Genomic DNA, 12,073 nt, shown 5'->3' with positions numbered 1-12,073 from the left:
TAATGAAGACCATTAAAGATAAATCAACTAGAGGGGAATACCAGATTGTCAATGAAGACTAAATCAGATGTTTGGGATAAATTTGGGTGTGATAAGAGCCAGGCATGATAACATTGTGAACATTGTGAACTTTGCTGCTTGCAAAAAGCGCCAAAGGGATTTTTCTTTTGACACTTTCGAGATAGGCAGATAATTGATGATTCCAGAAGAAACGCGATGACAATTGATGTTGAATGTTTCTGATTCATTCGAATGCAAAACTTTTGGATTAGGATGTTATATAAATAAACTTGACTTGACTTATGTTGTGAGCATATATACGTATATATATTTTAAATCTGCGTTTTTTTTATTTAATGCTATTTATGAGAATGAGGGCCGACGCGTCAGTTTTGTTAGGGAGGAAAAAAAATTGACCCTCTGCCATCCCATCGTTCCTCCACATTGTCAATAGTTCCCTGTTTTGCATGCGGCTGATGCAATATTCCGGCCGAACAATGGCTCCATGCTTTCCCGACCGCCGTAATGTGCCAACGCTGTGCAAAGACGAAGATGACCAAGCATTAGCGTGGATGCAAACTAGGGCTGAACAACAGAAATGTTTGCAGAAAACTGTCTCATAAGCATTCATACAACAGCAATCCAAACAAATCTGTGTTGTTGTTTTTTTCCTCTTCAGCTTTTCACGTCTCATGAAACAATGATGTATAAACATTTGGACTGCAACTCTTTAGACATCCTATAAATAAACTGACTGCTTACAGAGCATTTGATAGACCTCAAGAGGAAAAACAAAATGTTCAATTGAGAAGCTTGAAGTTCTAACACGTCTGCCTGCTTGCATTTGTACAGCGTGGTGGACCAAGCGTGTGAGCAACAGATAGAGAGTGGAATGGAGAGGAGGGCTTCACAAAACCACAAGACGTTTATTTTTACAGCTGCCGTGAGCTCTGCTCGCCCCAGAAGTGTCTTCACACAAACACAAACATGCCAGATATGGCGCTGCAGTTGTGCGGCAGGGGGTCTCGGGTCATCAAGTACGAACGAGGTTGTTTTCCCTGGTCAACTGCGTCACCAAAGTCTCCATTTCTTAACCAAGACTGGAAAAACTTTGATAGGGAGGAAATGACCCAGCAGATTCTTCTGGGTGGAAAAATAACTTTTACCAAAAACGATAAATCAGTCGCATGTTGCAGTTGTCAGTATTGCAAATGTTTTGGTTTGTTGGAGAAAAGGTGCGAGCGAAAACGACAGAGGAGCAAAGCAGCAAGGAACAAAATGTGAAGGAAAATAGAAGAGAAGCTGGGAGGGGAAAAGGAGATCTGATTTCCACCAGGGAAACTTGGCCATTGTGCCGCATTTCTGAGGTTTTATGGGAGTCAGCGGCCATAATCCCAGAGGTGCTCTTAATTTTTAACACACAGTGCTCTGTTTAAATACTTCCAGCTGCCCCGCGACACACTGATTCACTGATTAAGCCGCGTATAAACAAAAGGTAGGAGAGAAGCAGATTGCGCAATGGTCTAAAAGGAGCTTTACACGCTCCTATCATTGACCTTCTCTCTCCTCCTGCATTCATCATGTTTCCCCATCCTGCTCTGGATTCATGATGAAAATCTCACACAATAAAGACTCAGAGCAGCCTAATTAAAAGAATTCAATCAAATGCTTCATCTTATGCCAGCATCTGGAAGCAATATGTACTTGGAAGGAAAACAAGATGCACTGGTCAACGTGTCAACATCAGAAAGGAAGGGAGAGTGGAGGGAAAAAAACAAAAGTGTTTACGTATGTATGTCGAGTGTTTCAACGCTATTGAAGGTTAAGTTGTGCCTGTGTGTGAACGGAGAAAGAATTTGTCATATGCTGGCTTGACTTTTTGCAGCACATGACCCCATAAGGAGATTTCAAGGCACTGCGTTTGTGCTGATCAGAACATGGTGCAGCCTGCGCAGGGAGGGAAGCAGGTCTATCCTGAAGGCTTAGCGATAGCTCTGGGATCACCGCTCTTGTGTCTGCTTAACCCATATCGGTTTCCTTCCAAGGATTCTCAACAGGGGAGCTCGTCGGTCCCACAAATTACGCTTCGGCCATTACTTACTTGGGAAATACTATCTTGTCATTTTTCGGCTTTTACTTATTTGCATATATAAATATAAGGAGAAGGAGCCAGATGGACTGTATGGACTGTCAGGGAAACATAATGCCCCTGCATGGCATGTAACTATACATAAATTTGCATACATATATGAGATTTCATCACCAAGCCAGACTTAATTTTTTTGTGTTTGTATTTCAGCTGTTACATCATCTTGTTTCATATGTGTTTTTCTGGCATACAATGAAATGGGAGTGATTACAAACTGCAGGTTTCATTGGACTTTGAAGGAGACACTGAGGCTTTCGTGCAGAGAGAAAGACAGCAAGAGAGAAAAAGAGAGAGAGAGTGGTGAAGTCACATCTGGACAAGCCATCTGTGGCGTACCGAGGTCATGAGTCATTCCAACCAAACGTGCATCATTTCCTGAATGTTCCCGCCTGCCTTTGGTTTGTGCTGCCTCCTTCACACGACGACTGTAAACAAAAACCTTGCACTCTGTTGCCCGTTCAGGAGGTCAAGTGGCGCTGACACTAAATGTGCTGCCGGGTCTACGACCCTCAGATGCTCCGAGACGTGACTTCTTTGAATTGTATTAAACAACTTCTGTTTCTTTCTCTTCGTGTTATGTATCATATGAGGCTGACGTGTCATGTCATAGTTATTCATTAATACGCTTTCAATTACAAACACACTCAAGATAACTCTTTGGATATAAATAATCATTATTTTGGGTATACTTATAATATAAAATACTATAATTATCAAAATTAGCTTCGAAGTTGCCAAGTGACAGTGATAATCATCAAAAATATTATAAAAGTAAAATGTGTTGAATTGCACTCAGAACAGAAATTAATCCGGAACTACTAACATTTGATTTTAATGTGTTCATATGTTGTTGGGTTTTTTTTTATCAGACATGCTATGTGTCCTTGGCTTGTTTACGTCTGATATTAAAATCCGAGCAGTAGCGGCAGTGTCGGCAGTGGCACGTGGCGGGGAGACTAAGAACAATTAAATCTGACTTAAACTTCTGATCTAATTAATCACACAGGCCGATTTCCGATTCCTGTTGGGCTGTTTCCAGATATGACCGTGGCAGAAAACAAATCTTACAGAACGGCCGCTGCAGTTTTATGTTAAAATCTTGCTCTGTATGTATTATTCATGCTCAAGCCGCCTTTACGACTGACCTGCATGAAAAACCATAATCATAGAATTACACGATCCTTTTCTAAAAAACAAAAGTATTACAGAATTAGCTAAAAGAATGAAAGATTTCGACTTATTGCATTGATTAATCTTTTAAGATAAAAATATGATCATAATGATGTGAAATATGACATTACAATGGTAACTACTAGTAACAAACATCTACATGTTTTTATAAAGTAGAATATAGTAGCGTGCTATTTTCCTTTTTGGAAAAACAAACTTTTGGGAGGGAAGCTGGAATGATACCTTTCCATTCATTTATATGCAAATGATGATTTGAGATGCAAACTGCATTTTAAGAGCTGCAAGTTATAAGTCTTTGCCTAGATCTCACTAATTTATATGAATTACTTGCACTCCTGTCAAAGCATGTTAATTGTGATTTAAGAGTTTTGGGCTGTACTCACGATGCAAGCTGAGAGAGATGTTGATGATTCTCTCCTCAGTGAAGCTCTTAAGATTGGGAATCTTGGCACATTTAAGATGCGTGGACGAGGGGGATTCTCCCACATGGATCCAGCAGACCGTTTCCTGAGCGTACAGGAAGTCCATGGCTGTGGTTTGCTTGGTACTGGTGGACAGCAGGCTGTGGACTGTGGTGCCGCTCAAGGAGGTGGCTTGGATGTTCTGGGAGTTGGCGATCAACAGTACAGGTAGACGGTCCACCGGGACTGGGCAGAACAAACATAAATATGAGGGAGGGGGACATGAAAAAAATATTCATAGCGTCTGGGCCAAAGTGCTGTTGTCAGCGACTTTTTACCATTCTTGGCCTTGCAGGAGCGGTTGTCCGGCTGTGGCAGGTAGCCCTCCACGCAGGAGCAAGAATAAGAGCCTTTAGTGTTGGTGCAGGACTGACTGCACGTCCCATACACAGTGCACTCATCGAAATCTGCAACACACATATTGGAATCCACGAATAAGCATTTGGAATATTTTGTAAACATTTTGTATTAAATTCTGCAACTGCATCTAATGAGGTGTCCTGCGAGTATACGTTGTATACAAAATTTAACATATTTCATCCTTTTTGAAAAACAATAAACATATTTTTCACCAAGCACACTGGTATTTATAATTTTATATATATATATATATATTTATGATTAAAAAAAGACTTCAGCAATATTTGATAAGGATAATGATTTTCTTGATTTCATTCACACTTTTCATCAACGAGATGATTCGTTTTCTTTCCTCTTTAATGATTAAATCTTTGACTTGTTTAACAATTTTAAACTGCAGCCTGAAGTATTTTTTATTTAATTGGGCTTAGCTGGGAAACTAAACATTTTTATTCCACTCATTTTTCATTTCATTCCGCTTAACGTAAAATTATGTGGAACAAAGTGTACGCCCACTTATTTTCAAGTAAATTTGCATAAACTCTACATATCACTCACCTTCACATGTTTTTCTATCAGAGCTGATCTCAAAACCTTTTTCACAGTAACAAGCCGGCCCTGCTGGAGTCACTGCGCAATAATCCTGACAGCCCATGAGTGAGCAGTTGGATATAAACTCTGTGGAGAGAGTAAAAAAAAAAAAAAGAAAAGGGAGACATGATATGACAAAGTGTCAATTGTGGAACAAGTGCAAAGACATACCACAGCAGGACGTAGTATCATTTGTGTGAAGATGAAAGTCATTTGTGGCGGTGATGGCGAGACGATCGGGGCTTCAATTTGTACAAGAATGTGTTCAATGTACTAAAAGTCAGATTTAATTCATTCTGCTGGGACTTGGAACACTTGAAGCTGCCAGTATACACATTCTGGGCAATATTTACAAGTCATCACGTGTGCTTAAGTACATAGTGCATGTGTGTGTGTGTGTGTGTGTGTGTGTGTGTGTGTGTGTGTGTGTGTGTGTGTGTGTTTGGACTTAACTACAGTATGTGGCCATGGTTCTTCTCGTGACAGTGCAGTGATTGCAAATAATAGGTTTAAGAATAAAAGATCCAGAGTCAGCTCAGTAAGTCACTAAGACTTGAAATGCAATATTTGAATAAAAACAAGTCAAGCAGATTGAATTGCACCAACAAGTTGCACTTTTTCAATTGGGCTTCAGTTAAATGGCTCATTATTTGACTAGAAAGCACAGAAGAGACAAAAAGAGGACGAGGCAGTCAAGGGAGAAATCAAGTTGTTAACGAAACGTTCATTTGTTTCTCCCCTTTCCAACAATAAAATGTTGGCTATTTTAATATTTAAATTTTTGTCCTGTCTTCACTGCTACTATAGTTTAATAGGATTTGAAACCCCAGTAAAAAATAATAATATTATTAATTTTTTTTAACTGCTCCAGGACCTGAACTTCTCTTCTGGGAATCACAAAGAATAATCCTATTATCTTTCATTTGTGATTTTAGTTTTGTGTTATTGTTTGTTAAATACCTTTTTATCATGCAAACATTTTAGTAGGGAACAGACTGTTTGACCATTATCAAGGTTCCAGTGTTCAGTTACGCAAACAATTTAAGAGGAATGTTTCACTACCTACTATTTTTTGGTCCAAACTAAACAGCAGCACAAAGAAAAACAACAGTGGAAAACAAACGTAATGAGGAAGCCATGCACAGATTTAAAATTGATGCATGTCTGCTGACCATCTCAAGATAGAATCGTGACTATAAATCATCGTGACTCATGTCTTTTTTCACGCACACATACAAATAGACATATATAAGTGCACACTCACACGCACTTCGGTCTGAATCACTTTGCCCAAAAAAAAATCCCATCAAACTGTTGCAGCAATAGTGGGCGGAGCTTGGATAGAAATCATCTCTTCAAGGAACCATTTTACAAAAACAAATCTGTTCCCACATAATTACATAAGAACATAACACTTTTGTTGGTCTTTTTTTTTTCAGCAGCCTACCGGGAAATTTTTGATGATGTGTCTGATGAGTAACTTGGTTAAAATGCATCATGGCCAATTTTCGATGCAATGCGCTGAATCGTAAGAACGGACGACAGTAAGTTGCACATGAGATTTTGTGCGAGCTTCGGAGGTTCACAGCTGCAGTTGAAATTACAGATATGGGTGGAATTTTCCAAAACAAGCCCGAGCGCTCGACAACTCAAATGCGTCTGGTGAAGCGACACAGGCAGCAATGTAAACAAGCCCATCAGATGCATACCACAAATAGTTGCTGTGGAAAAAAACAATCATGTTCCCACTCGAAATCATGACAGCTAACATTAATGTGATGATTAGATGTTTTTGTATACTCACAACACTCTGCTTTTTTTATTGAATAGAAGATAACGTGTCAATCACGTGTTCAAAGCGAAATTTCTTCATATTTAAATTAAATGTAGCGCTGATGAGAAACTGTTGCCTCCTCTAACATTTAAGTTGACCGTTCCTGATCGACTTACATTTGCAGCATCTGTCGAGACTAAATGGTTGCTCGTCTCAGATAATGTCAGATTAATGGGAGAAGAATCTCCTCCTGGCTGCAGCTTTGATTGACAGCCACTCAATTGTCCGCCCATTAAAGCCAAGCAGAGAATGAAAACAACACACGTACACAGACAATCTCAGTTTGCCAGAAGATGTTGACAAGGTCGATATTTTATAAGCGTAAACATAGCAGAGAAAGATGAAGCGTCGCCGCATGGTGAAGATGAGCGTGACAAGTGAAAAGGCCGATACCTCGGCAGTGAGGTCCCTCGTCCCAGCCGTCGGTGCAGTCCGGAGCTCCATTGCACAGTTTGCTCATGTGGATGCAAAGCTCGGTCCCGCCGCATTGGTACTCATTCGGCGGGCACTTTAACACGGCACTGTGCGGGCCTGATGGAGACAAACACAATTGTGGTCAAGCCAAAATGTCATCAATTCAAATTCAGGATATTCTTGTGTGGACTAGAAGTTTGAAATGTGAAGTTTAGTTTTTTCCAAATTGGTTAAGCTCAGCAGCACTCCACTATAAGTGGTTCCAGTGAGACGATAATTCTGTCCCAGGGATGACGGGTTTCACACAGCCTTAATGAAAAAGTGATGAACCTCTGCAACATTCTAGGCAGTCAGGCTCAATTCAGATTTTATGAGACAATAATGTAACCTAACTCATCATGAGATGACAGGTTTTGGTGGAACTTTGTAAATGTGTGTTAAGACATTATGTTGTCCGTTACAATGTTATCAAACTGTTATTTTTTTGTTTCTTAATCAATTCTTCATTCATTTTTTGTGGGTCAAAATAACACAAACTGGTTTAAGTAGTAAAGCCATTAACGGTGCTACCAAATGAGCCGTCCAGCCGCTACCAACATTTTTGAAGAATTTTAGATTACATTTTTTAGATTAAACATATTCTGCTCCCCAAACTCAAAAATAGTATCTCATCCACCCACACTGCATGGTCCAAATAATTAACCCAACCTGCTATTAACCTCAACCTAAAAGTAACCCAATCTGCTCAAAATCCAAAACTACCCAACGTGTAGGTTAAAAAACAGGCACATATTTTTTGTGTTTTCTTCCTTTGAGGATCTACAACTTTACGGGGCAACCAAAAGCCAATGGAAGTGTGGCCATAGAGGAAAAGCAGCAGAACTAGAAACACATGATTTCCCCTTCAATGCTTTGACATCATGCACACATCCACGCAGAGACCAAACACCCACAATAAGCATGCCAGCGCAGTGGCCGGCAGGCATGCATGCACGGCGGTGTTTGCCGAGAGATATCTTTGGGATCACTAAGGGAGAAAATATATCTCGAGTAAACACCAGTCTGGGCAGACATTCTCAAATTCCTTAAAGGTTTTTTGCAGCTTGAATTTAAGAAACAAGTGACTCGACTGGCACAATTGAATCGCAGGGAGTTTTTGGACTTCTTTTTCCTGGATGAGGTTTTGCTGCCTTGTGACTCCAACCATTATTTCATCCACAAAAGGACAAATGACTCAGCAAGAAGTCTGTCCTGTTGCCCACCATTTTGTGCAGCCTCTCCCAACGGCTGTGACGTATTTTCCAAGTCGAAGAAGGGCGGTGCGACATGATTAATGGGCGAAACAAAAGCACAAATTATTTACTTTCTTTTGATTCATCATAGCAACAAATCCACGAAGCATGTTCATTAAATCATTGCTGTCGAAGTCTGAGCAAAAAAAATGACGACTACAAAGCTGAATTGAATTGGTTTATAATGACAGCGAACTAAAAAGAAAACAAGTTTGCAAGTGACTTTAAAAGGCGCTACACGCTCAGAGCAAACAAAAGATAAAATACTAGAAGGGGGCGGGTATGTGAACACAATCGTATCAGGGTGATGTGTGACGTTCTCCCCCGTGCTGGTTCTCCTATCGCTAAGCTGCCGATTTAACACTGGACAACAAAGGTTCCCATTCTGGATTAATACGTTTTATAAAGAACAGGGAGCCATAATAACAAGTGGGCTGCGGCCTTGCCATCAAACAGCTGACCCAAATCTACTCATGTTTGGCCAAGAGATTAAATATGAGGAAAAATCAAACGTAAGGTGTTAAAGAAGAAATGCGCCAAATGAAATGACATGCAAAAAAACAATCAAACTATTTCGACGAGGCCTGAAGTAACCTCATCGAGACTCATCTTTCAGAGGACACATGGAATCGATTTGTCATGCCTCATGTGTTGCGTCGAATAAATGTGTGGTCAATTACCAAAGAAAGAAAACAATTGAAGTGAGGGGAAAAAGAGAAGAGAAAGAATAGGGGAGCCTCGCAGCAGTTAATTGAACACCTCATTCATAGGAAGCGCTCCAAAGTCCCACAAGGCCCCATTCTTCAGTGAGCTGGCAGCAGATAGTAGCACTGCGATGGAAATGGCTACTCATTTTGAGTAAATGCCGCTTTTTATTCAATATTCCCCTGTGGTGGTGAAACAACGCTATCTGGCAGGAATATTCTTGTCTTGAATTGACTAATATTTTCCGATGGCGATCTGGGAATTGTCGGAAAAACCTTCGCTCTTTGAAAAACATGAAATGTTAATGATAAAGTTGAACTGGGGATAATAGTGTGATTTTTTTTTTTTTTTTTATGAGGTCTATTTCTACTGTACATTGTGCTTGTGCCTTATGTCCCTTGGAGGTCATAGATGTTTTAACTTGAGGTGTCAAAATTAATTGATGAATTGACAACTAATCGATTATCAAACGAATCACTTTGACTCTTAATACTCGATTAATTGTTTGCATGCATTTTTTTTCATAATTTATTTTGGAAAACAATGACCATCAAACCTTCTTGTATGTTATTGCTTCACAGTTGTTTAATTTTTTTTACATTTTAGACCATTCGATTAATCGATGCAATAATTGTTTCTAAGAATATTCTATAGGATTCGATCATAATAGCCATAGTTTTGTCACACAAAAATATTGTTTAGCAGTTTCTCAATCTACTATTCTAGCTAAAGAAACCTTTCTTCAATCAAAACAAGACATGCAGGACTGCAGACACGGCACACGCGTCGAGTCATTAAGTCGCAGCAAACAGAGGTGGTTCACATGCTCCATGGGGCCACGCGAAATAAAGCCATTGTTTGATCACCTAAGTCGGCTGTGGCCTCATACAAATCACACTGAGCTGACGTGTCGTAAGCGGTGTCATGTGCAAACCTTGATCTGAACTGTGGCACGGCCACATGAGGAGAGACCAGAGGGGGTTATGGCCACGAGACGCAGCGGGGACGGGCGGGTGATTGATTACTATTGGCACACTCATTCACCTCACGTCGAGGTGAGGGGTCATTTTCAGAATTTCAATTCACATTTATAGTCAAAAATCCTTCAATAATTACAATTTCCTTATTTTCATTCATGCCTGACAGACTGACGGCTCTAATTGATCCTGAGCTATTCCTCATTTTAAACTCTGAATTCAACTGGCAAGTGACTAACTAGTCAATTCAATTCTCCTCATTATGAGCAGATTTCATCTTCATTTGTCAAAATATTACCACCGTGTCAATTGATAAGGAGATGACTTCTTCCAACTACAAGATGACTTTATTAGTCACGGATTATATTATTCAGACGCCACTCTTCCAACACCACCCACGCATTAGGCCTGACAGTGATGTAACCATACTCACCATGGCAATAAGTGTCACTGGATTCTCTAACAACAATCCATATCAAAGGAACATTTCCCAAATATATGCTCTAACAACAAATTTGGATCATCCAATATAATCCATCAATTGATAAGGAGATGACTTCTTCCAACTACAAGATGACTTTATTAGTCACGGATTATATTATTCAGACGCCACTCTTCCAGCACCACCCACGCATTAGGCCTGACAGTGATGTAACCATACTCACCATGGCAATAAATGTCACTGGATTCTCTAACAACAATCCATATCAAAGGAACATTTCCCAAATATATGCTCTAACAACAAATTTGGATCATCTAATATAATCCATCCAAGCAGATGACGATGAATAATTAAACAAGCTGATCCGTAAATATACCTCATAAATAAATAGTGTTGCACCAGTTAAACGCCCTTAATGACACATTAAAATATTTTTTCTGATCACCGAGGAGCAGGCCATCTTGCTGACCAGCTGGCACTGTCTATGACGCCCGTGGCCTGAATGACGCATTCTTGGATGAAGTGAGTAAATGTCGACCTGGCACCCTCAGGGAACTGTTTGACCTGTCTTCACCGTCTGCTGAGCCAATAAAAAAGAAAAAATGAAGCCTCTATACAACTGGAGCAAAGTAATCACAACACAGCGAGGCTGTGAAACGACAGGATACAACTGGAAGTGCGAGTACTTGTCGCACATACAAAATGTGTCGGGAAAGTTCCAGACGAGGTGTCAAAAAAAATAACCTGAGCTACAAAAAAATTGGCCAATCAACCAGCGTGTCTACAAAGAGATCTTCAGGAGTTTTCTTCATTCAGAAGTCCGTGAGTCCAAAATGATCTGAGACTCCAAAGTTCAGACATAGCCATAGAAAAACAGAGCATCACATTATTTGGAAAACAGCGTAAGACCGATTGAAGCGTTCATATTTCGTGACCTCTGTACAGAGGCTAGACTTTTTTATTCACAGTGCTGCTCTTCAGAAATATCAACAGTGCATTTGCAATCCTTCACGGGGGGGCTCCTAGGAGAGCTGGCAAGGTGACAAGCTAAGCAGGAAGCCCAAATCCAGCCTTCCATAGCATAACAAACTTGTCCAAATGTAGCAGCCCGACTGCTCCTTGGGGGGGGGGACAAACCACTGAGCAAACACTTCACCTATCATCCAAAGGTAAACAAGATTTTGTCAAGACTTTTGCGACAACACCCGATTTCCCAAGCAAACATGCTGTACAATATTAGCGGAGGTTATGGAAGAATAAAAAACTTTTAATGTCTTAGCTTTGCTATTGTGATGTACTGTTCTAATTTAGCACAACAAAACTTTTTTTTATGAGGACACATTTATTTACCTCATGAGTAATTGCTGAAATTCACTTTGAGCACCAAACGATTGTGCACATCCCAATTAGCAAAGCGAAAAGGTGCCAAACAAATATTCGTGTTCATTTTAGAAATTTCAGTACACTGAAAAAAAATGCTATTGGAATTGACACTATTTTATTTGATCAAAGTTGGGAAAGGGTGGCCACTAGAGACCATCTGCTACTATAACATCCGGGCTCTCCACACGGAATTATTAACAACAGATGTGGAATGATAATGTCTTTTTGACCGTGTGATCTTCAGCACAACCAGGTGGCTGACATCCCATAAAAA

The 12,073-nt window shown here is 40.1% G+C and overlaps 1 protein-coding gene across 4 annotated transcripts in view; it reads right to left on the bottom strand.

The window, feature by feature from the left end:
• LOC148390626 (low-density lipoprotein receptor-related protein 1-like) overlaps positions 1-12,073 on the bottom strand; it is a 69,630-nt gene that overhangs the window by 36,173 nt on the left and 21,384 nt on the right. For all 4 annotated transcript variants that reach the window (XM_088390316.1, XM_088390317.1, XM_088390318.1 and 1 more), the window contains exons 3-6: positions 6,980-7,117; positions 4,720-4,839; positions 4,080-4,208; positions 3,724-3,987 (exon numbers count right to left, since the gene is read on the bottom strand). In XM_088390316.1, coding sequence (XP_088246442.1) covers positions 3,724-3,987; positions 4,080-4,208; positions 4,720-4,839; positions 6,980-7,117 — 651 coding nt within the window. The remainder of the gene's footprint in view (positions 1-3,723; positions 3,988-4,079; positions 4,209-4,719; positions 4,840-6,979; positions 7,118-12,073) is intronic.

This window comes from Syngnathus floridae, chromosome 11 (genome assembly GCF_059516105.1).
Source record: "Syngnathus floridae isolate MCC-2025c chromosome 11, RoL_Sflo_1.0, whole genome shotgun sequence".
Taxonomy (NCBI): Eukaryota; Metazoa; Chordata; class Actinopteri; order Syngnathiformes; family Syngnathidae; genus Syngnathus; species Syngnathus floridae.
Note: the sequence above shows the minus strand (reverse complement) of the source record. Positions and strands in the feature narration are given on the sequence as shown.